The 26,269-nt window shown below is 46.2% G+C and overlaps 1 protein-coding gene across 1 annotated transcript in view; it reads left to right on the top strand.

The window, feature by feature from the left end:
- Positions 1-25,938, top strand: part of LURAP1 (leucine rich adaptor protein 1) — a 33,874-nt gene extending 7,936 nt beyond the window's left edge. The window contains exons 2-3 of the mRNA XM_066624625.1: positions 11,684-12,067; positions 24,056-25,938. Of these exons, the coding sequence (XP_066480722.1) occupies positions 11,684-12,067; positions 24,056-24,772 (1,101 nt within the window). The 3' untranslated portion in view covers positions 24,773-25,938. The remainder of the gene's footprint in view (positions 1-11,683; positions 12,068-24,055) is intronic.
- The last annotated feature ends 331 nt before the right edge of the window (positions 25,939-26,269 follow it).

Here is a 26,269-nt window from a genome sequence, read left to right as displayed (position 1 = left end):
CCTTACTTCCTCAGCAGGTGGCTGCAGATCCACTGTCATGGGCGGGAAGGCTTCCACCTTCCTGCCAGTTCTCTTCCTGCCAGCTTCCCAGCAGTGCACTACTATGCTGCCGAAACACCTCTTACAACTGACTGAAGGCTTTATGGCTGTCAGTGTCAGCGGAAAAGGCATTCCAATGATGCCCGGCCCCTTTAGCATGGGATGTTACAGAGCAAGAGGTTGGAATTACCTTGTTCTGCTTCCAAGCAGAGACCAGAAGGAGGGTGACACAGATTTCCCAACATTTTAAATAGCTGTATACAGGGGGAGAGTTCAGCAAATGCAACTGTTCATGCAAAGGTAGGAAAGGCTGTACCTCAAATGTCCTCATAAACACCACAATTAACATACAGGTGCCCTGTCCTCCTTTGCATCTGGTCTTCCTAGGAATGGAGAGATATCTGCATTCTGTTCTAGCTTGGATCAATGCAAGGGAAAACAGACTATGCTTGTATCTTTGTACTGGAAGGGAGAAGGTTGGCAGGTACAAATGGTTGGCAACCTTCAGTCTCAAAAGACTATGGTATAAGCCTACAGCACCTGGTATTCCCAGGCAGTCTTCCATCGAAGTACTAACCAGGCCTGACCCTGCTTAGCTTCCAAGATCAGACGAGATCAGGCATGTGCAGGTACAGATTATCAGGCAATGGTGGGGAAAGCTACACTGACTGACATGTTTCCTTCTATAGCTATATTCAAAGTATCCAGCCAAGTTAGAGAGGCTGTGAAGGGCAAGGAAGCTTCCTTCCGTAAATGGAAGTCTTGCCCTAATGAGGAGAATAAAAAGGAACATAAACTGTGGCAAAAGAAATGTAAGAAGGTGATATGGGAGGCCAAGCGAGACTATGAGGAACGCATGGCCAGCAACATTAAGGGGAATAATAAAAGCTTCTTCAAATATGTTAGAAGCAGGAAACCCGCCAGAGAAGCGGTTGGCCCTCTGGATGGTGAGGGAGGGAAAGGGGAGATAAAAGGAGACTTAGAAATGGCAGAGAAATTAAATGAGTTCTTTGCATCTGTCTTCACGGCAGAAGACCTCGGGCAGATACCGCTGCCCGAACGGCCCCTCCTGACCGAGGAGTTAAGTCAGATAGAGGTTAAAAGAGAAGATGTTTCAGACCTCATTGATAAATTAAAGATCAATAAGTCACCGGGTCCTGATGGCATCCACCCAAGAGTTATTAAGGAATTGAAGAATGAAGTTGCTGATCTCTTGACTAAGGTATGCAACTTGTCCCTCAAAACGGCCATGGTGCCAGAAGATTGGAGGATAGCAAATGTCATGCCTATCTTTAAAAAGGGAAAGAGGGGGGACCCAGGAAACTATAGGCCGGTCAGCCTAACATCCATACCGGGTAAGATGGTGGAATGCCTCATCAAAATAGGATCTCAAAACACATAGACGAACAGGCCTTGCTGAGAGAGAGTCAGCATGGCTTCTGTAAGGGTAAGTCTTGCCTCACGAACCTTATAGAATTCTTTGAAAAGGTCAATAGGCATGTGGATTTGGGAGAACCCGTGGACATTATATATCTGGAGAAGGCGTTTCACACAGTCCCTCACCAAAGGCTACTGAAAAAACTCCACAGTCAGGGAATTAGAGGACAGGTCCTCTCGTGGATTGAGAACTGGTTGGAGGCCAGGAAGCAGAGAGTGGGTGTCAATGGGCAATTTTCACAATGGAGAGAGGTGAAAAGCGGTGTGCCCCAAGGATCTGTCCTGGGACCAGTGCTTTTCAATCTCTTCATAAATGACCTGGAGACAGGGTTGAGCAGTGAAGTGGCTAAGTTTGCAGACGACACCAAACTTTTCCGAGTGGTGAAGACCAGAAGTGATTGTGAGGAGCTCCAGAAGGATCTCTCCAGACTGGCAGAATGGGCAGCAAAATGGCAGATGCGCTTCAATGTCAGTAAGTGTAAAGTCATGCACATTGGGGCAAAAAATCAAAACTTTAGATATAGGCTGATGGGTTCTGAGCTGTCTGTGACAGATCAGGAGAGAGATCTTGGGATGCTGGTGGACAGGTCGATGAAAGTGTCGACCCAATGTGCGGCGGCAGTGAAGAAGGCCAATTCTATGCTTGGGATCATTAGGAAGGGTATTGAGAACAAAACAGCTAGTATTATAATGCCGTTGTACAAATCTATGGTAAGGCCACACCTGGAGTATTGTGTCCAGTTCTGGTCGCCGCATCTCAAAAAAGACATAGTGGAAATGGAAAAGGTGCAAAAGAGAGCGACTAAGATGATTACAGGGCTGGGGCACCTTCCTTATGAGGAAAGGCTACGGCGTTTGGGTCTCTTCAGCCTAGAAAAGAGACGCCTGAGGGGGGACATGTTTGAGACATACAAAATTATGCAGGCGATGGAAAGAGTGGATAGGGAGATGCTCTTTACACTCTCACATAATACCAGAACCAGGGGACATCCACTAAAATTGAGTGTTGGGAGGGTTAGGACAGACAAAAGAAAGTATTTCTTTACTCAGCGTGTGGTCAGTCTGTGGAACTCCTTGCCACAGGATGTGGTGCTGGCGTCTAGCCTAGACGCCTTTAAAAGGGGATTGGACAAGTTTCTGGAGGAAAAATCCATTATGGGGTACAAGCCATGATGTGTATGCGCAACCTCCTTATTTTAGAAATGGGTTATGTCAGAATGCCAGATGCAAGGGAGGGCACCAGGATGAGGTCTCTTGTTATCTGTTGTGCTCCCTGGGGCATTTGGTGGGCCGCTGTGAGATACAGGAAGCTGGACTAGATGGGCCTATGGCCTGATCCAGTGGGGCTGTTCTTATGTTCTTATGTTATCAGAGCCCTGCCATCTTGACCCTGTTTTGCACTCCCTGCTCCCTTCAGATGTGCATGGGTGGCCTGCAATCTCAGGGAGCTTTCGGAACCAGATTAATAATTAAATGGCTGACCAGCTCCTGCCCATTGTCTTATAGAAGCTGGCAAAATGATGCAGGCTGATCTCATTCTGGGGTCAGAAGGAAAGCCCTGTTGTGCTAATTGCATGCTGTTCTTCTGATTCATATAGCTGTCAGAAAAGAAGGTAGTGGTGGTGGTGGGGAGATCACACTATCAATGAACTGGCTCACCAGAATGAGTTGGCTCACCAGATCAGGTAAGCAGTCCTTTTGTCTCAGTGTCTTGGTAGTAGCCACAATTGAGTGTGTCAGATGCATACTTCTAGCAAAGTTGCCTTTCCAGTACTATTTATTATTATATTTTGTTTATTTTTAAATACACTTATCCCACTTCTTCCCTGAAGGTATGCAGTGGCTCACAAAAAATAAATTAGAAACCACTTTTAACAACAAATCAATAACTACAGTATAAGCGTTACAAGTCTCAGAGTAAGTGCAAGAGCAAATATCATAGCAGACCATTTGAAGCCAAATGAAAATATGGCAGCACCAGAAGTCTTCCCAAAGAGCCATGTCTTCACAGCATGCCTAAAGCTGTACCATGTGAGTGGTTGGATGGCCTCCATAGGGAGGACACCATCACCAAAAATGCCCTGCTGCCACCTGTGGTGCCTTTGTAGTAATATATGAAGGAAAATGAGTAGGACTGCATTTAATTGAGATGCTGCAGAAGACCATCTAGTTCTGTTTGTTTCCCTCCCAAACAATGATTTCAAAGGAGAAAGTAAATTCATCCAGTGCATGTCCATTTCCTATTGTGTGCTTGTGCTCTCTCCTGCCTTGCTGTCCCTCTCTTGCTATCCATGTGTGGAATGAGCCCAGGATGTGCTTTGTCCTGCATTCCTCACCTGACCAGCTGTTTAGCTTGAACTGGGTAGAGAGGGAATGGGATTATCTCTTACACCTGACCCTTGTCAGCTAAAGCAAGGGCCGAACACGGGGGGGGGGGGGTGTCTTTCTTTCCAGGTTCTGGAACCTGAGCTGACCAGAACTTGAGAACATTCCCTGGGCTTACTGTTTGCCTCTGCAGGCAAGAGCTGAAGGTGCTGAATGCACAGAGATCAGGGAGTGGGGCTACAGAGAGTCTTGATTGACACAGATCATGTGGCCAGTCAGCATGATCCATCTCCCCATCTCCCCTTCCACTGAGCTAAGGCTGAACATTCTGCTGTCAGCTGTCCTGCCTCAGGCACCCTCCACCCAACAGCATACAACACATTCTGAGCTCAAGTGTTTGGAGATTTTTTCAGAGCCTTCCCATTCAATAGGCGCAACTTTCCTGTCTCCTCAGCTCTTCTCCCCAAACATTCTTCCCTCTCTCCAGATTCCTTCCCATCACCCCAGGCGTGTACTGCCACCTTTTCACAGTCATGTGGCCTGTGGGCTCTCTGCTCCAGAGTGCCTGGACTTCTTGAAGGCTCTCCTCAGTTGCTAGCCATCCTTCTTCACAATGTTGCTCCAGGCTCTTCATAAGATTTAGCTGTTCTCATCCTTGCAATGGCCACCTCTTATTTAGACTCCTGACATGTGCTGTATTGGACTGCCCTTAAAATGTTTTGGAGGCTTTAGCTGGCGAAGAAAGGCAGCAGCCTTCCCATTACCTGGCCTGAACTGAAGAGTGTGTTCATTCCAGTTTTGGCATCATCTGCACTTGCTTCCAGTTAGCTTCTGGATCCAGTTCAAGGTGTTGCTTCTCACTTTTAAATCTCTTATCGACTTTGTTCCACATACTTATTGCAGTGCCTTCTTCTCTATATGTGTCCCCTCAGATCATGCATGTTCCATGTCATACTGCCCAATCCTATATAACACAGGCCTACAAAATTGAGGGTCAGAAAAGTTTTTCCTAAACTTTATGGTGGTTTGATATGAATTTGGGGTGCCGATTCCAAAAATGGCATCCATTTTGCCCTATCATGTCTAGTTTTGGAGATACAGTGTAGCCTCATTAGTGAATGGTTCATGCAGCGGCCTCATGAGGAAGCCATGGTGTTGGCTTCCTCATGAGGAAGCTGCTTGAACCATTCACTAAAGAAGCTATGCCGTGTCTCCAAAACTAGATGTGATAGAGCAAAACGGATGCCATTTTTGGAATCGGCACCCCAAATATACCTGGGAACTGGTGTAACGTTTAAGAAAGCAAAATGTGTGTTGGCCTGTGTAATCAGATTTATGGCTGCAGGATATTATCGCACTGCTGTAAATTGGCTGCAGAAGACTCACAGAGCATACCATTGGCACTGGTCCTTGGATACTGATTGCGGGTTGGGCGGGCTTTCAGAGGTGTAAAGGGATTTAGATGCCCTTTCACCTCTGAAGCCTCCTAATCTGCCCCCTCTTGCTGGATACAGCATGCCCATTTTTGGCATGGCTGCATCAGCAAGTGAGAGAAGGAGAATAGGATTGGGCTCTTTGTTTTCTTAACTTCTCAATGGTTGTGGATTTATTTATTTATTTATTTATTTATTTGATTTGGAATCTGAATCTCACCGAAGGGCATCCAAGGCAAGGTTATCAACAGCACATTTTGTTCCTCTGATGCTGCTTGTATTTATGGTTGTTTTATTAGGTTTATGTTCTTCAATGTAGGTGTGAATTCGATTGTTCTATTCTGTGGTATGTCTAAAGTACCCATTTCGGGTTGGATAAAATAACCCTGAAATGTTATAAATAAATAAATCTTATGCACAATTTAATCCCAGTCGAACAGACAATTTACCATCCTCTCACTATAGTTGGTTGCTGTGTTCTTTAAATAGTCAGAATGTTTTTGAACATTCCATGCCATTACATCAACTCAGCCATTCAGCATTAGAAACTTCACAGTGCCAGTTCAGTACAATAAAGTTGGTAGAGGGTCTAATCTTATACTGCATGGGCTGTGAACTTTGTAACAATGAGTAGAATGTCTCTAATAAAATGCTAGGATTTGGTGTGTCTGAGAATTTGGGAGATAGTACATGCAAAGGATGAAGAGTCTGGGGTGCAAACATATTTGATTATCATAAGGCTAGTTTCATATCCTCCTGACACTTTTGTTGTTACCTTGATTCCCCCTTTGCCAAGCTCAGCTTCAATTTTAATTCCTATAAATATGTACATTTACATATATTTACATACATTCACGCATGGGCTTTTCTTCCAATGAGAGCAGTAGCAACTTTGAAAAGTATTGGGAGGAGGGTGTATCTGCCTGATATCCATTGCTTCTTGGAAATCTTCCCAGGAGAGTTGCGTCAATGGAACGTTGCAGCCATCTGCTAGCTGCAGTGCTTGCCATGTGCCAGCTTGCTTCCTGGAGCATGAAGCCACAGAGTGCAGTGAACTGAGACTGATACATTATGGGATAGCTGCCACCTTCATACATTATATATTTTTTCTGCATCGGGCCTGGGATGAGGCAGAAAGAATGCCACCTACACCTTCCACTCAGTTTTGCTATTGAGCCTGTCAAGGGTGTTGTCTTACAGCCAATCTAGATGTGACATTAAATGCGTCATTGTCTAACTGGGGATTTGTTTTCCTTTTAACCCATTCCTGCCCAGCTCACAGGTGTACACAATTGATCCCTGGTGCGTTGCAGGGATCATATGCAACATTGGGCAGAAATGGCTTAAAATAGCAGCTCTTTGAGGCCATTGGTACTACCAAATGGAAGTTGTGCATGACTACCATGCGGTAACCTATTTTTCAGCACAATCCTATGCATGTCTACTCCCAGGAAAGTGTGTGTAGGATTGTAGCCTTAGACATGGTTTTCCTGCCATCACATGTAGTTCGGCCCTGGCATATGGATTCTAATGGATTTCCTAGATTGTATTCTTCTCAGACTCAGTAGTGTAGCTACAGAGGGGCATCCCACTAAGTTTTGCAGGGCACCTCAATGCGCCATGTAAACTCCCCCCCCCATCAGAGCCATTCCCAGCGGCGACAGCAAAGTGGAGGCATCTTCTCTGCATTGCTCTTGCCACCAGGAATGGCTCTAAGAGTAAGGGGGAGGGGCAGCTTATACGGCGCATTGAGGCGCCCTGCAAACTTAGTGTTGTGCCCCCTATAGCTATGCTACTGTTCAGACTCCATGTGCTTTGAAAAAAAGGGCATTCCATAGTTATTCTCCTGATGAAGAGGGTTTGCTCAAAACATATTGTGATGTGTTACCTCCAATAAACATTGCTTTCCTGTTTGGATTTCTTTTTCTCTTTCTTCACATATTTGACCACACGAAATGCTTAATACAGTCTCACTCTGTGGTCCTCCTGCCATCTTTCCCCTGTCAAAGGGATAATGAGAGCACTGCTGGAGCCCAAGTCTTCCTGCGAGGCGCATGCTGTGACCCAAGTTCTGTTCCTGAATCCAAAATGAGCACAGTGGGGTTAGGCTGCAGGAAACGCACATCTTCTGCACATGAAGCCCTCTGTTCTTTCCAAGAGGCATAAGGAGAAAAAAAACAAAAACACAGAGAGGAGGCAATTCTTCAAGGTCTACACTGCAGGATGTTGGCAGAGATGGGCACAAGTCAAGCTTTGTTTTTATGGCTAATGTACTAATAACACAGGCCTACAAAATTGAGGGTCAGAAAAGTTTTTCCCAAACTTTATGGGGGTTTGATATGAATTTGGGGTGCTGATTCAAAAAATGGCATCCGTTTTGCCCTAACTCGTCTAGTTTTGGAGATACAGTATAGCCTCATTAGTGAATGGTTCAAGCAGCTTCCTCATGAGGAAGCCTACACCATGGCTTCCTCATGAGGAAGCTGCTTGAACCATTCACTAAAGAGGCTATGCTGTGTCTCCAAAACTAGACGAGTTAGGGCAAAACGGATGCCATTTTTGGAATCAGCACCCCAAATATACCCAGGAATTGGTGTAACGTTTAAGGAAGCAAAATGTGTGTTGGCCTGTATAATGTACTAATTATTACTGATGGGCTAACACAGCTCCTGCCGCAGTACTTCATATGGTTGGCAACCTTCAGTCTTGAAAGACTATGGTATAAGCCTACAGCACCCAGTATTTCCAGGCGGTCTCCCATCCAAGTACTAACCAGGCCTGACCCTGCTTAGCTTCCAAGATCAGACGAGATTGGGCATGTACTTCATAGGTCTCATGCTATCGTGTGCCCTAAGACTTTCCCCATTACTAGTGGAGCAGTTCTTGTGACTTTGAGAGCCTCGTTCCAATGTCTTCTTTCTCACACAGGCTTAGATGTATAGTTCAATAGCCTGCTACAACAGCCATCTCTGCTGCAGATGTCCTCTGAGTTCAGTGGCCAGTTTCTTGCTGTTGGGTGAACCTATCTGCCTGGTGCTATCTCAGTCTAAGTTTAGACTCAATATCTCCAACTGGTGTTGGGAAAAATAATAAGACAAAGGTGTCTTCTGCCTCTCCAAAAGACATCTTTAATGCATATAAATCAAGAAGCCTGCTGGTGGGGCTTTGGCTGCAAATGGCTGAAATCCTTTCAAGCTATCACAGAGAGGCAGCAGAGTGATGCTTCAATTTGACAAATGAGATCTGTGACTGTAATACCAGCAGAGAAACTCACCCCTTTCGCAGCTGAGGATGGTTAATCCTAAGGCTTTATGCTGAGGCTTTTTCACATCTTTGGAAACAAGTTCCAGAGGGACATCAGTGTCATCCATAGTAGCAAAATCAACAAGGGGTCTTGTGGCACTTGAAAGACTAACTTCAGTGGACTGTAGTCCACAAAAGCCTATGCTATAATAAGGCTACAATCATATACAGCAATGTTTGTCCCCTGAAATACCACTTTGCATGGTCCACCTATTGGAAGTACCACTGGAAGTAACTGGCAATGATGTCAATGTCTATTCCTTCTGGATTGGGAGGCCAGACACAATGTGACAAACACTGATAAAAGGTTCAGGGCAGACTGGAGAGCTTTGTCAAGTGTGCAAAAAGTGCATGCTGGACTCTGCACACCAAGCTGAGGCCGCAATCCTATCCACACTTACCTGGGAGTAAGTCCTATTGACTGTAATGGGACTTGCTTCTGAGTAGACAGGCATAGGATTGAACTCTGCCCCCTACTGCTGCTTGTTGCATTGCATTGCATCTCACTGCCAGGTGGTGGAGGTCTGGGGGTTCTGCATGTACCACAGGACACCAATTCAAGTACCACCAGTGATACAAGCACCACTAGTTAAGAAATGCTGCTATACAGTACACACTTGGGAGTGAGTGCCATCCATTGAACTCAGTGGGACTTACTTTTCAGCATACATGTATGGGATTGTGGTGTCAATGTATTAGTCCTTAGGACGCCACAAAATGCTCTTTCACTTTCACCTCCTAGGAGCAGCCAGTGACAAGCATTCTGTTGTTTCAAACAAATGGTACATGAGTGCTGAAAAAAGTAAGGCTGGAGGAGCATGACTGAGCTTCAAAATACTCCCATAGAATACTCCCATAGAATACTCCTAAGAAATCCCACAGTGTTCATTGGGGCTTACTCCCAGATAGGATTGCAATTCAGGTCCATGGAAATTTTCTCCAGGATGGAAAAATGGTTGTATGGGAGCATCTGCTGGTTTCTGAAGGAAAGACTTATATCCACCTGCTGGTTAGTCCTAACTGGGAGAAAAGCCAGCACTGTGTGATGATCTCACATGGAGAGCTGCTGGCTATATTAAAACACTTGTTCACAGAACAAGTTTCCTGAACCACAAACTCATTCCATGGCTTCTTTGCACAAGCTCTTTTTGTCTTTAACAACAGCATGATTTGTGGGAATTTAGCTTGCACAGCTGTTTCCAGCAAGGAGTTGCAGCTGCAGAGGTGGTAGAAATTGAAGGTTCACCTGTTGGATTTCTGCCTGGCCTGGGAGTAAGCACACAGAGGCCTTGCAAGATACGGAGGAGAACCTATGCTACAATGTAATATACATGCTTAACTGGCATGTTTAACCTGCTGTTTATATGAAGTCTTAGGAGGTCAACAACTGCTAAGAAATCATTAACTTCAGTAGTCTGGAGCATAGGGGAGGCAGAATACAGATAATATACATCAGTGTTTCTCAAACTGTGGGTTGAGACCCACTAGGTGGGTCTCAAGCCAATTTCAAGTGGGTCCCCATTCATTCTAATATTTTATTTTTAATATATTAGACTTGATGCTGCCATGGGATGTGACTGGATTTGGGGAAATGATACAGATCTGTACTTTTAACAGACTACTATGCATATGCTTTTATCAATGATAGTAAATGGGACTTATTTCTGGGTAAGTGTGGGTAGGATTGCAGCCAAGGATTGTTAAAATTTTCCTGCTTGATGATGTCACTTCCAGTCATGACATCACTTGCAGTGGGTCCTGACAGATTCTCATTCTAAAAAGTGGGTCCCGGTACTAAAACATAAGTAGCAGATTCTGAGATGTGCAAAGTTCTGAACCAAGATTTCATAGCAGATAAAAGGGCCCCTCCTTCTGCAGCCCAAGGGCATGCCTCCCCCCCTCACATGCGCACACACACATCCTCTTCAGAACATATTCTGTTAGCAAATCCTTTCAGTATTATCTGCCCTAATAACAGTATCTAGGATTTTGGAGAACCTGCCCTGCTATTGTGTGTGGCACATTCCAATAGACTGCTAACGTGGTAGTGCATCTGATCACAGAGAAGTGAGAAAGAAAAAATGCTGGAGCCAAATGGCCAGACCTGGGGCTAGCCTAGAACTAGTGCTGGGCCCTGATGGTATGGAGAGAAGGCCTAGTGTCCTGCATTGTGATGCTGTTTGTGCACTTAAAAAGACTGTTCAGCTATTTGGGTGGAGACGGGGTGGGGGAAAGGGTGACCAGACATTCTCCTTTTCCAGGACATGTCCTCTTTTTTAGCCTCGTGTCCTGGAAAAGAATGGAAATGTCCTCCTTTTCCCTGTGAGTGGGTCCCTGCAGGCAATACATAGCCTTCTTGCAATGAATAAATTTTATGGTATATGGTTTTAAATTTAATCATAAGTTCTATAGAGTTTAAATTGACCACATGCAATCAATAGATGAGTGTGTTTAGCTTTTATTTTGTCATGTCCTACATTTTTCTTGGGTGTCCTACATTTTGGGGTGCCTTGTCCTCTTTGGCAGTTGGGTGGGGGGTGACTTGACACGGGCGAAGCGTGCGAAGTGATGCCAAGCGGGATTCCGTCCGCAGGGCCCAGAATGCAGGGCACTGCTGTGCTGACTCATTTGCTTGCGCTCCACTCCAGGAAATACGGGGACGCGCGTGCGTTTATATGCTGCCTTTGGCGGTAGCTGGCTTGTAGCAGTCCGTCTCTCTGCATTGTGCTCTCCTATCCCGGGCAGGTGGGTCGGGAGAGGAGCTCCGCGGGACGTCACCGGGATCGCCCTCTGATGGCTGCGCAGCGGAGACCCCCTTAAGGAGCAGACCTGCGCCTTGGGAGCTACGCGGGGCAGGGACAGCCTGGCCACTCCGGCTGCCTCGCTGTCCCCCCAGCCTGGCGTCGAGGCGGGCACCGGTGCCTGGTGCCAGCCCCCTGAGTGTCAGCCCACCGTCCTCCTGGAAGGAGACCTCAAGGGCGCCTCCTGCCCCGTGCCAGCCAAGGGGTTTTATGACAGGCAGCAGCAGGGAGCGGCGGAGCCTGCTGGCATCGGAGGGATGGGCGCGCGGTGGGCACTGCTGGGAGCCAGGACTCTCGCCCGGGCACAGCCTGCACCTCGGGGGCTGGAGGCCCTGACATCCCTGGCCCCCGCCTCCTGAACTGCCCCCAAGTGTGGGGTGCGGTGGGGCGCCCCTTGCTCTTCCAGCCCAGCCCCCTTTGCTGAGCGAGGAGACCCCCCGCGTCCATGTCCAGCCTGACTCCCTGCAGCGCCCCTGCGAGTCGAGAAGGCCTCTACCCCGAGGAGGATCCAGTCGCCCCCTGGGGATGGAGGCGCCGGGCGGATGCGCTGAGCTCCCCCTGCTGCCCCCCGACCTGAAGGATCTGGAGAGCAAAGTGGGGCTGAAGCCCCCCGACGGGCTGCTGCGCTGGCTGCGGGAAGACCCCACCGCTCATCTGCTCCGGGGCAGCCCAAGCCGGGGGCTGCGCAACGGGCTGGGGGAGAAGATCAGGGCGCTCAAGCTGGAGCTGGTGAGTCACGGGACCCCATCGCCGGTCCTCTTGGCCTTTCCGGAGGCGGCGGGGGTGGGACGGGAAGGCTCTCCTTGATCTCTCTCCTGCCCCTCCCCACTGCTCCCTGGGCAGAAAAGGGCTTTTCGATGAACAGTCAGCCTCTTGGGCGATCTGGCCAGTAGTGAGCCCAAGCCTAGGCATGTCTACTCGGAAGTAATTCCCATTACAATCAATGGGGCTTACTCCAAGGTAAGCGTGGACAGGATTGCAGCCTGTGGAGAGCTGTTCAGGTAGGACACTGTTCAGCTGTTCAGGTAGCCTCTTCCCACTTGATTTCCTTTTTGCTTGGAGATGCCAGGTTTTGAACCCTCCACCTTCTGCAGGCAAAGGATGTGCTTGACCCTCTGAGCTATGGCCTCCCTTTCTGAAGATTTGCTCCCAGTTCTTTTCCTGTTGTATCCACCAGCATCATCACTCTCCCATCAAGGGACAGCTTTCACCCCCTTTCACTTGTGTACATCCTTTGGATCCGCTCTTGATCACTTTTCTTTGGACACCCACCTCCCCACTTTTTGCTACTAGGCAACACCTCCTTATGCCCACCCCAACCTTTTCTCTGGTCCCCTTTCCTGGCCAACATAAGTGGTGTGCAGCTAGAGGACCTCAGTCCTAGTGCTGCCCCTCTCTTGCCTGTATGGGATAGATATCTGTATGGGATAGTTTTTGGTTCCAAATGTCAGGGGACAATAACCACACTCTAAGTATAGTTTCCCCAGGTTGTGGCCCTATAACAGAGCACATTTTGTGCAGAAATTCCCAGCATTTTCAGGTACAGCAGAGAAAAAATATTTTGTCTGAAAAGTGCCAGTTTGTGTCAGCAATACTGAGCCATAGATCAATGGCCTGACTCGGTATGGCACCTATGTTCACTTTTCTGATGATTAATCAGAAAGGGGGGCTTCACCTTTCCGATGAATAATAAAGCAGTTTATGTCTAAAGTGCCCAACACAGTTTTGTCTCTTGCAGGTTGCAGCTACAGATTAATAATGGTGGCTCAACTGAAATTTGCAGTCCTGGTTTTGTCCACTCTGTTTCTCCCTCTGCAGTTTTTCAACCTTTCCTGCCACGGCAGATTGGTTGTAGACTCTAAAACACTTCAGATCCTATGGTCAGAGGAAAAAAAAGTCCTAGACTGTGGTTTTTAGATTGGCATTCCAGTGTCCTGGGGGAAGGGGCTGTAGCCCTTTGCCTCTGCTGTGGTCTCAGTCTGGATGTTGCTTTAGAGGGGGGAAAATTGTCAAGGGCACTCAGATCTCTCTTAAAGTGCTTGGCTTTAAGATTGACTCTACTGTGTGCATGGGATGTAGTTGAGAGGGAGTGGTGGGGGTGTTGAGAATGGAGCTCTGGAACCTCTCTAACAGCAGGAACAGTGAAATTGCCAGCAGAGGTGCTCAGATGCTGCCTTCAAAACTTTTTCCAAAGATTCTCAAGCAAAAAGAAGCTTTGGGCTCAGAAGGAGACAAGCTGAGAAACTGCTTAGGGACATACTGTATGTCAATATCAGGCCATTGTGTTTCCAAAGGTTACCTGAAAGACAATATGTAGCTCATGTTACATTAACTGTGCAACCTTATGCTCTGCTGAATGCAATGGGATGTACAAATTTACCTGGGAGAAAGTCCTGCTGAATACTGTCAGACTTCAGAGCAAACATGCAGAGCACTCAAATTTATCTGTTTTCTATATATCTGGGTTATGTTTTTATCCCAATTTTTATATATTTTCCACCATTGCAACCCACTCCAAGAGTTTGGGACAATATCAGCTAGCTCTTTAAATGAAGTATAATACATTTTGAAATAGGAATAACTGGCAAAAGAATAAACATCAATGACAAACATTTAAAGTGTTAGTGAGTGAGGCTATGGGGGCATCAGGAGGAGCTCCTGCATGTCAGAATTTACCATTACACTAATGAGGGTGTAATCCTACAGTACTCATTGGAAGTACTGTATGTCCCATTGTGTCCAATGGGGCTTACTCCCAGGAAAAAGGGAGGGAAAGGTATGCAACTTGATTGTATGAAGTGCTTGCACTGAAGTAGTCAGTAGGACTCAATCGGTTTCAGTTCATCACATTCTTAACTTGGTTTGTCAGTTATGCAGGGCTGACATTTGATTAACCAACTGGTCTCTTCCCCTTCCTAGTTCCTTGCAGTTCCTACTGAACAGGTATAGCAGGACTGGAAAAGATGAACTCAGGGACATTTTATCAAGAGCAGCAGCTGGTTTCACTGCCCCGTGCATCACATGTCCAATTTGACCAATTCAGGCAGCTGCACCGGATTGTTGTGAATGTGGGTTGACTGGGGATCCATGCAGCTTGCTCAGCAGTTGCTGTAGTGATTGCTGTAGCATGTGCCCAGATTGTCTGGCAGTTGTATATTAAACTGCATTGAGTAGTGCACTGCTTATCTGCTGAACCATTTGGACATCAGTCTTGAAGCACGCTAGGTAGTTTGTGGATCTGCTCTACCCAAAATCCAAGGACAGCACATTTAATTGTGAAAATTGGCTCTTAGAGTAAGGGGGGTATAAAGGAAGGAATCTTTCTCCTTATCTCAGTGCTGCTTCCCCCAGTTTGTTTTCTTCAAGGTAATGTTTATGAATGGTTATCACATGGTTCACTGATACCAAAATGCTGAGAACACAACAGGGAGAGAACTAGGGAAAGAGAGGAGAGGCTGGTATAGTGAAATGACACCAGTTGTGAACTATGAGTTGAGAAGCTTGTTGTTCAAGCCTCACTACAACCATGATCTCACTAGGTGGCTTCAGGCAAGTTCCCAGATGAAGGGCTAAATTACATGGGAGGTTAAATGCATCACAGCAAAAGAAGGGGCTTGAGTTTACTTGGGAGTAGCAGCTACATGGGGGTGCAGTTTGGATCCTGACTGCAACACTTTGGTCAAGGGTCATTAACTCATTACTTCTATACTGTTTTCCCAGCAAAGATGCTCGCCTCTAAAGCAGTAATTTAATTCCCAAAATGCAATTTGCTTGTTATGGCATGTTGGGGGTGGGGGTTAAATAGTAACTTTTTAGGAAGAATTTTCAGCAGGGGAAACAGTGCATAAGTTAAACACTCTGTACCTGTGTGCTGTGACCCCAGTTTGAGATGTGGCTACTCATAAGTAAACTCATGCCACCAATGGTACAATGAGGCATTTAAAGACACATGCTGTTTAGTTCTCGGTCTCCCTGAAGCTGGGGCTCATAGTCCTGATCTATTTTTACAGGGGTGACGTAGGGATTATTGAGATAACATATACAAATTGCTTGAGACATGTGAAATGTACTTTATAAGTGTTGCGTACTTTATAAGTGTACTTTGTAAGTGTTGTTAAGTGTTGTGTCTGCAAACGCATAACTAAATCACTGCCATCTAGGAGGTGCGCTCCTGAAATTAGATTAAGTGGTGCCTTGGTGGTGGGGCACAGTTGACTTGCCTGTCTCATTTGGGTCTGTTTTACTCAACTTCTTTTTTTGTCCTGCAGGCACCTCTCCTATGGTGCATGTTGCTCACTACTGCTGTTTCCTTGCAGCACTCTATAATCCGGATATGAGTTTAATCCACTGGGAATATTTATAGAAATGGAAGATAACCACCATGGGAGAAGGTAGCCTTTAGGTCAGGCTTCCAGTTTGAGAATTCTATGAATATTCAGTGAATCCTTAGCTTTAATGTCTAAATATGATTATTAGCCAGCAGCCTTTCTCAAAATCCTTGCAAGTGTGAAAAAGGGACTAAAGATGAGGAACATGAACACCAATCTAGCTCATCAATACTGCCCATCCAATTCTGCCAAGTGTTTTTATTATCTCCCACCTGTCACTTGGCCTGCAAGTGGCACTATTCCAGAAGCCAACATAAAAAGAGCACAGTGGAGAAAGTGATTTATCTTTAGATTGTTTCTCCAGGCAGAAAAGACTAGACAAGGGAACAGCCTCTCTTGTGCCACATGTTGGCTGGCTCTTTGTCTCAGGCACACATCTGTTCCCCAGCATGACAAGGAAGCTCTTAAAGTCTCTGAGTCCATAGAGCAGCCATTTTCAACCACTGTGCCGTGGCACACTGGTGTGCCGTGGCAGTTTGGTGGAGGGTCGTTTATTAATAGGACCATTGGGGAAATGAGCCCCCCACCAACAGAAAGGTGTACCTTGGCAATTGTCCAAAAAATGATGGTGTGCCATGACAATTTTAGTACCTTGTCGGTGTGCCATGAGACGAAAAAGGTTGAAAATCACTGCCATAGAGTGACTGGAGGGGTTTGGAAGATGGTATTCAGCATTGCTGATCAACAGCTTAGTTTAGAATTCTTTATTTAAAAGGAAGCTGATATGGAAGGAAAGCGGTGGGGGTACATAAGCTCATAGCAATGACACACACAGTGATAATTTATTAGACTGCCAGCCCAGTCTATTTTCTTATCCCCCCCACCCCGCTGATGCAGTGAAAATGGGTGCACTGTATCTAGTGTGGAGGGCAGATTGGGAAGCTTCAGAGAGGAAAGGGGACTTATTTCCCCTTACCCCTCCGTAAGCCTCCAGGTCTGCCATTGGTCTCTTCAGACCTGCACCAGCTCTGTAGCTGGTGCAAGTCCAAGGAGAGAGATAGGAGGCAGGGAAGCTTTCAAAAGGGGATAGAATCTGATGTGTGCCAGATCCACCCCAGCCACAACCTCCCCGCCCCCATTCCTCCCCCCTGCCCTGTTTTGCCCCCTCCTTACCCACCCACCCCCGCTTCCGCTGCATAACCTTTTCTGATGCATGCAGCAAAGTCCAATGATGGCTGGGGAGCGCTGCTGCCTCTTTTGCTCTGCAGCCATTTTGCAATAATGGAATTCAGTGTTGCATACAATTGGGCTGCACAGCTGATCCTATGCACATTCCCTGGGAGCAAGCCCCACTGAAAACAATAGAACTTACTTCCAAGTAGACATGCATAGGATTGTGCTGTGAGCTCTGAATGGTTAATTACATTGATTTGGATTGCAGTCTTGCGGAGTCTTGGGCATTTGTTTTTACCAGCCTACCTGTATGTCACAGGATGAGTTGAGCAATGCATCTGGCAAAGTACTTGTCCAGAAGGAATTGTTGCTGCTGCAGACAAATGAGCAAGTGCTTAACTGCAAGGCTGCTACTTGTAATGTAATGGATTCTGGGAAATTTGCAGATTAGTTATAATTGCCCAGTGTAATTACCTTCTCATTCAGATGAAGAATGAGGCTTGATGATGTTCACTTAGGGCCCAATCCTATCCAATTTTCCAGTGCTGGTGCTGCAGTGCCAATGGGGCATGTACTGCTTCCTGTGGTGGAGAGGCAGTCACGGAGGCCTCCTCAAGGTAAAGGAATGTTTGTTCTGTTATCTTGGGGCTGCATTGTGGTTGCACCGGTGCTGGAAAGTTGGATAGGATTGGGCCCCAAGTGAGTTACAGCTGAAATGTGATCTGAACAGGGGAGTTGGCTCATAGCTTCTATCTTTCACAACTACATTCTACCAGCTGTGATGTGTTTGTAAATTCTGTTGAAGTCCATGGGATTATGTTCATTTAAATGTCTCTAGGTTCATGGTGTTCATTTCATAGATGCTAACTTAACTTTGATTCAAGTACTTTCCATAGCTCATGTTTGGATCGGATGACAGTCTTATATGACTGAAGGACCTATTTATACTACATTTACAAGGGAAAAGCTGAAATAGGAAGTTCGTGTCTGTTAATCCTGGGGAGGGAGGAACAAGAGATTTGGATTAAACAAGAAAATGTGCTGCCTGATCTCAATTAATGACTAATTAATATTAAACAGCCCCTGCAAAGTGCTCTTGGCACAAACTCTGTGTGTCACTGCAGTTTTACTGGAGAGACAACTTTTAAGAAGCAATGAAATCCCAGCATCATTTTTAGGATTTCAGTCTTAAATGCGATCTGGTGTGCTGCCTGACGCAGTCTTGGGTTTGCCACCACTGTGTTACAAAAAATCCCAAACCCTTACTATGGTCCTCATGTACTGTTATCAAACCCACACTTCCAGGCTTGGTGACAGCACATGGTTGGCAACCTTCAGTCCCAAAGACTATGGTAGAAGCCTACAGCACCCGGTATTCCCAGGCGGTCTCCCATCCAAATACCCAGCAAGGAGGGAAATCTTTTGCTTTTTGCTTGAGTGAGAGAGAAGCAGGCCATTGGACCTTGCACTGGTGGCAGGCGCTGTATACTTAGGTGAAAGGCAACCTGAAGCAGCTGCACCCTTGGATTCCTTGCAGTCTGCTACTGATGCAACACACATCAGCTGGCTCCATGGATGGGTTGACCCTGACCTTAAACACGTTGGGTCAAAACTGGCCTGTTCTATTATTATTTGGGTCCTGGGAAGCTCTTCATGGCAATCAGCTTTTCAGCAGTTAACCGGGCAGATGTGGAGCTTGTCAATCTAGGAAAGCAGGGGAATTTGACAAATCCACAAATATGGTATCCAGGAGGACTTGGCACATAGAACTCAGGGAGCTGCTAATTTGTTTTGGTTGTCTAGTCTTCCTGTTCGTTCCATAGCAAAATGGGGGCATACAGTGGTGGCCTGCTGAACCTCTGCCACCCTGTGCAGCTGCCAGTAAGTTGGTGGTGGAAATGGTGTGAGGAAGACTCATGGGTTGTTTGGGGTGGGGAGTGTCCTGGAGGTAGTTTTGTTTTGGTGGGGAGAAGTATCTCTTCAACAGTGATGTACACCAAGATCCTACCCCCTCTCCTTGGCCTGGACCCTCTCCCAGGAACCTCCTTGGATGTATGCCAGGAAAAGAGCTGATGTAGGCCACAGGAGACCCACTGGAGGCCAGGAAGTCTATGGGCTGGTAAGTAAAAATGATTTTTACTTATCTCCCATGGGCTGTCTGATTGCCCCATAGAATGCAGCACATGCTTTGTCAGTGGCTCTATGTGCTGTTGGCTGGCAGGGTGTTGGATTGGTCTGTTATTCTTCTGTAATGGAAGGGCCTTGCTTCCTGAGGATGTTGTTATTGTTCAGAATATTTATATATCATTTTTCAACAACAAAAAGTTCACAAAGAGGTTAAAAGTAGCAAAATAAATGCAGTAGTGGCTCCCTGGCCCCAAAGGGCTCGCAATCTAAAAACACTCCAGCAAGTAGCCATTGTAAAAGATGCTTAAGCTGGGTGAATAGGGACACTTGCTCTCCCCCTGCAATATATGAGAGGAAAATCACTTGAAAAAGAACCTTTTTGGCCAGTTAGCAGGGGTTTAAAAAAAAAAAATCTCCAAGATATGGATGCTGCATTTAATACATACCAAGTATATGTGATATACACTTGCATATACTTTCTGTAAGTTCTGGAATTTTGGTAATTTTTCAATGACTTGTCATTCTGTTAGAGAAGGTGTCAAAGAATTCTGCCACTTTATAATATATAATAATAATATAATATACAGTATTTATATACCGCCTTTCTTGGTCTTTATTCAAGACTTTATTCAAGGTACTTTATTGGCTACTAAAATCTTGGCAGCTGCTGGGAGATTCCAGCTTAATTATAAAACCTGGCACCTCTTTGGGGTAAGTAAGCAAAGAGCTTTTAGAAAGCAGAACTCATGATACTAGAAAGTGCACAACATTGATTGTCTTCCTTGCACAGAATACCCCGAAATGCAGTTCTAAGAGATAGAGTTTCTCACAAACTTTATTTTTTGCAGCAAGATTTTTACCTTGCCTTTTGTCTCACGTGCCTTTTGTCACACACAGAGATCAGGGATATTTGATTCTGGCACATAATTAATAATCTCTGTTTTTATTCAGTTTTTCAGTTCAGGTTCCCAGTTATTTATCTAGATCCTAATTCTGAGGGTTGATTCACACAACCACTGAACACATAATGAACACTGGAAAATCATATTTAAACTCATTTGTATGTTGACCTTGATCTGTCTATAAATGTGTGCAGCAGCCAGGGCTGTGTGCAGGTAGTTCCTTCAGCAATTGTACTAATCAGTTGTTTGTTAGGGAGTAGGCATGGATGAAAATGGGACCCCCCCCTCCAGCTACCCTTCCTGAACTGCTGATTGGCACAACTGGCATTTTTCTAATTGGAGCAATATGTGTAAAACTTTAGTTTCTAGATGGTAGGAAAGGGAAAAAACTGTGTCCCCAGTGCCTACTTCACATTGGGTTCCTCAGCCATCAAAGGCTGTTTGGGTGGCGGCCTGCTTCTCCCCATATGTGGTTGATAGCTGGCTCAGTGCAACTAGATCTCTGTCCATGTTACGCAAACACTGTCATGCATAAGGTTGGGCTTTCTGCACATCACAGCAAATGAACCCAAATATGTATATATTAGTAATAGAGTACGCAAAGTAGTTCTTTGTCTGATGTTGTAGCCTACACATGACTGATATATGAGGTCATGCAATCCAGCGCTTTTAGCAGTTTCAGGAAGCACCCAGATGCTTAATGAAATTGACTTTGAGTTGTCCTGAACTTTTTTATCACAGCTGTAGATCCATCCCCTGTCACATACCTTAACAGTGGACATTCAACCCAGTCCTATGTTTACTCAGAAATGAGTTTCATGTGTTTTAATAGGATTTAAATGTAATATATTTAGGATAGCAACATAGAAGCGTTTAGAGAGCAATCTGATGACAAAGGGATTTGTCTTCCTCATGGATTTGTGGATAATTTTTAGTCCTGATTATCCAACCAAGCACAACTAGTTATTTTGCCATCTCTGGTAAAAATGACATACCAGTGGTCCCCAGTTTTTAGCACTGGGACCCACTTTTTAAAACAACACTCTATCGGGACACACGTAGCTTTATGAGATTAAAAAAAAGTTTCACTTTCCCAGCTACTCAAGCCTCTGTTTCCATTGGAAGGACAGATGATGAAGCTGAAGCTTAAATACTTCGGTCATCTCATGAGAAGTGAGGACTCTTTAGGAAAGACCCTGATGCTGGGAAAAATTGAAGGCAGAAGGAGAAGGAGATGGCAGAGGATGAGATGGTTAGATAGTGTCACGGAGGCAATGAACATGAATTTGGACACACTCTGGAAGTTAGTGGAAGACGGGGGCCTTGAGTGTTGTGGTCCATGGGGTCACAAAGAGTCAAGCAACAACAAAGGTGAGGGGCGTGTGTAGGGGGAGCTCAACAAACGTTTCTGGTGCATTTGTTGAACTCCACATTCATCAGATTGGAACCATTAGGGTTGCATGGTGTTCCCCTTTGTCTTGCCTTTGGTAAGAGCTGAGGTACATTTGCCTCCTTGAGAGTAAACATGCTTGTGTGGCTCAGTTTAGCTTTAGTTTAGTTTTCCATAGGGCTCAATGCATTTTCCTTGTCAGCTATCAGCTTGTCAGTTTTGCAGCACACCCAAAATCAGGTCCCTACTCACAGTTTGGGAACCACTGTGTACCACTGAGCATGTCTTGTGAAAGCTGGTGAGCACATACGCCCTGAGGGCTTTATGCAGTCTATATGGGCATATCCTACACATCTCAGAAATTCCAGTTCCACCGTGACTTACCTGCACTGCAGACAAAGTCATTTCATCTAATTACAGCCCTGATGTATGCTCCTTCTATACATATTTTCTTTAAAATCCTAGCAATTGTAGTTTTAACATGTTTTTAATAGATCCAAATGAAGGATGGAAGTGAAGACTCTGGAAAGCAATTGTGAAGTCTAGCTTCATCCCTTGCACCAAGTTCTCCATCAGACAGCACACATTGATCCTTTGCACTGGGAAATCCTACTACAAAGCAGTCACAGCTCTTTAAAAGCACACCTGTGGTCTATTTGCTTCTCCCCCCCCCCCAAAAAAAAAACAACAAAAACAAAAACTATGACTTTGTGCATTAAGATCCATATCCTGTAGATCAAACATTTGTTCTCTGGTCACTTCCTGAATCATTTTTCACACACACACAAAAAAAACTTCCTGCTTAAATGTTTCCTTAGCCACAATTCCTCCATTTGTTCATTCAAACTTCCCTTGTCTGAATTCAAGACACACGATTGTGATGGAAGTACAAACATGCTGGAATGTCATTGTTCCTTTGCTCACTGCCCACCTTCCTTCCCACGCTGACAACAAGCCCTTGTATACGATACTGCCTTGAAATCTCAACCCTAAACCAATTTCAGGGAATGATCAGAGAGGGGGGAAAATGCTGTGATTCCTTTTCTCAGATTTTCTTTAAGAGAACATCCAGGCATCATGACAACTTCCCTCTCCTAAAACTGAGAATTTGTTTTGAGATCAGTTGCATGGGCAGACTTTGGCAGAGTGAGCGAAATGCATGTGGATCATTAATTTTCATTGGGATGTTGTTGTTAGTCACTTTGGTTGCATTTTCCTGGGAGTAAGCCCCATTGAACACAGTGGGACTTACTTCTGTGCAGACATGCATAGAATTTTGCTGTAAATTATATTAGAGCACCTTGGGGCAAACCCGCCATCTTAGAGCAGCTCAGCACATGACGATTGTTGCAAGAAACACTGGTGTTGCAACAGAGCGCTACTGGGGTACAGTGGTTAGAGTGTTAGACTCTGATCAGGAAGGCAGAAGGTCAATTCCTTATTGGGTGCTCAGGGGTTGGCCTGGTCAGGTGGGCTCTCTGACAGGCACAGCCCCTTGGCCAGTGCCCAACTGCTGATGTCACGTATGTGTCCTTTGCTGATGACTGTTCACACATCCCAGTGTTTGTTGGCTGTTGGTGGCTAACCTGGTCTCTAGGCAAATACATTTCTCAGGACTTTTTTTCCCCCCAGTTCCCTTGTCCATGGTGCTCAGATACCTCATCAATTTGTCCAATGGCATCTTGTCCAGCCGGAATCATTTTGCAATACTGCAGTCCTCGGATCAAGTCTAATAAATCAAACTTCTTTAAACAAATTGTTTTCTGACTTCTCCATGTACTTGCCTCTCTTCTGCCCAGTGTGATGGCTTCTTGCTGCAGTCTTGTGCTGGCAATGTACATGACCAAACACACATTACAAATATGAATGGTTTGGCAGGTCAGCTTTCCTGCCCTGGGGGTGGATTCATATAGCCAAACAGATGCTTTAAACCTAGAAATGCTGATGTTATGGAGTGGGGGCTATTTGGTTCTAGCCTCTCACCATGCAAAAACCCCCAGCCCTTCCAAGCTATTGTAAGGTGACCTCCAGGGAGAATGACCCATCCTGCAGAATGATCTTGCATCTTCCATGCTATCGTTCTAGGCTTTACAGTCGTAGGTTGCAAGATTGAGGTACTGTGGTAATAGGGTTCTGTAATCACACGTGCATGGAGAATACAAATGCAAATTAATATTTATAAGTGGGAGGGTCGGTGCTTTCATTGGACAAATGGAATATACATCCCAGGCACCAGCCTTGCCAGGAGCAGGAAGTTTGGGGCCTGTATCACTGCCCACCTCCTACTTCTGGGCCGTCACAGGATCCTGAAGCCCACTCTCCATGGTGGTGGTGGCCAATTCATCCAGCTGCTGCCTGGTCCAGGGCCCCAACCAACCCGTCCTCTCTGTTTCATTCCCCACAATAGTAGGGTGGGGTCCTACAGTCTAGTTGGACCTGGGAAGCCCTGGTCCTCTCAGTGATTGAGGGGCCTCCCAGTAACCAGGAAGTAGAATCCGAGTGGCTGCCACCCCCCTCTCGCTCTTCTGATCTCCTTCCCTCTACCCACGTGAGTGGCCCTTAAATCCTCCGCGGCTGCCTCTCTTGCCCATTTTATCTTTACGTGTCTCCAGTGTGACTGCACACACCCACACATTCATACACGATTGCATTTTTCAGAGCACTGACTCATTGTGTTGAGTGCTGTGCAAGTATAAAGTCACTTCAGTTCAGCTTCCAGAATTCAGCTTCCCCAATTCAGTACACCCCGCAGTGAATTGTCCTGACCACTATTCTATTTTTCTTTCTTCTCCCACAGGCCTACCTAAGAGCAATAGACATCAAGATCCTACAGCAGCTTGTGGCTGTGAATGAGGGCATTGAGGCAGTGAAATGGCTACTAGAAGAGAAAGGGATGCTGACCAGTCACTGCAGCAGCCTCACCAGCAGCCAGTACAGCCTGGTAGAGAGTCAAGAGACATCCCGACGGGGCAGCTGGAACAGCTTGCTGGATCCCAATGACAAGCTGGACAGTATCTCCATTGGAAGTTACTTGGACACGCTTGCTGATGACATGGATGAGTATGGACAGGGCTCTTCTGTAGAACCCATTATGTCATCAACACCTGGCAGGCCACTGACCAAAGCTGAACTGGAGAGATCAAAGGTTGACTTAGAGAGGGCTCTTTCTGCCAAGAGTGCCATCATAGAACAGGAAAAAAACAAAGCATATCATGAGAAGGTTCCTAGTTTGGTTAGAAGTCAAGGCTCCAGTGAGCAAAACAGAGCTGCCACACAGTCACCACCAGTGGCCAATGGGCTTTTGGGCAGACAGGTGTCAGGGATGGAGCAAAGCCTGGAGACTAAATTGGCCTCAGCAGTTGCTGAGAGATCAAGCAAAGGTAGTCCAGCAGCAAAGGCCTCTAGGAATAGCAAAGGTGACTCGGAAAACTGTAAGCTGAACAGCAGGCGACACCTGGAGTATGACGCCCACTGGCACTGGGTTCAGTCCCAAGATGATGTCACATTCTTGTAGCCTCTGAGATCTGGTATCTAGGTGATAGGCTCAGGGCCTCACACAGCTCGTCTTTTGCACTTTGGACTGCAAGCACTATTTCCATTGCCAAAGTGGCTGCTTTGGTTTGACCAAGTGTGTGGGCACACTTTATGGCAGGCAGAGCGCACATATACCGAGCATCGTTCCTCTTTAACCCCAATGACCAGTGTCATGTCGAGTCAAACCACGCCTCTGAAAGGCGTGCTTGGGATGCCCTTGGTCTGCTGTCCTTGAATCCTGCCTCAACCTGGTGCACTAGTGAAATTGTTTCCACTTTCAGTGGAGCTTTGTCATGAGTTGCACATAGCTGCTTCTGGACATATGCTTAGCTACCCAAGTTTCAGAAAAGCATGTACATCCTGATGGCAATTACGACTGACCCTCGTACTTCCAAACAGTCTCCTGCTTTCTGTGGGAAGCTCCTCTGTTTCTCTTAAAGTTTAAAAAAACAAACAAAAAAACTTGGGTTTTAAGGGATTTAAGTCAGACAGTTTTCCAATGTTGTAAAATGGCTGCTGATGGTACATGCAGCAATTCTCTGGCAGCCATTTTGCAAGCACCACCGCAAGAGGTAGTAGTGCCAAAGCAGAACAGGGGTGTCCAAACCCCAGCCCTGGGGCCACTTGCGGCCCTCGAGGCTTCTCAATGTGGCCCTCAGGGAGCCCCCAGTCTCCAATGAGCCTCTGGCCCTCCGGAGATTTGTTGGAGCCCACACTGGCCCAACACAACTGCTCTCAGCGTGAGGGCAACTGTTTGACCTCTCCCGTGAGCTGTGACATGAGGGCTCCCTCCACTCCTTGTTGTTTCATGTCTGTGATGCAGTAGCGGCAGCAAAGGAAAGGCCAGCCTTGCTTTGTGCCTTTTATAGGCCTTGAGCTATTGCAAGATCTTCATTCATTCATACAAGTTCATCTTAATATATTCATTTATGCAAACTTATGTAAATTTATTCAAATTTATATGTAAATTCTTTTTTTCCCCGGCCCCCGACACAGTGTCAGAGAGATGATGTGGCCCTCCTACCAAAAACTTTGGACACGCCTGCCTTAGAACATAAGAACAGCCCTGCTGGATCAGGCCATAGGCCCATCTAGTCCAGCTTCTGCAAACCCTTCCAACTGCCCCTGTCAGAGCTGGTAAGACAGCAGTGGGGTGGAACATGGGTGGGGAGAGGGAGGTGGGGAGAGTGTCTGGGAAGGGAGGGGGCAGAATAGTGGGCAGAATGGGATAGATATCAGGGGCAGCAACCCGTTTTGATATCCTCATCCCATATTTTTCCCCATTCCCTCTCCATTACTTACCTTGGCCTTGTCCCAGTAAAGTAGCTAGCACAGATCCAAGGTGACCCAGTGCGCTAATGGAGGCTTACAAATGCTCTCTTACCTGGAGGAGACCTCCATGAACCCCCCCCCCCCATAGGATGAAGTGTGCACTCTGGTGGCATGGCTGCATTGGTGGTTAGGATTTAGTTACGAC

The sequence above is a fragment of the Tiliqua scincoides genome, chromosome 4 (assembly GCF_035046505.1).
Source record: "Tiliqua scincoides isolate rTilSci1 chromosome 4, rTilSci1.hap2, whole genome shotgun sequence".
NCBI lineage: Eukaryota > Metazoa > Chordata > Lepidosauria > Squamata > Scincidae > Tiliqua > Tiliqua scincoides.
This window is presented reverse-complemented; position numbering and strand designations above follow the sequence as displayed.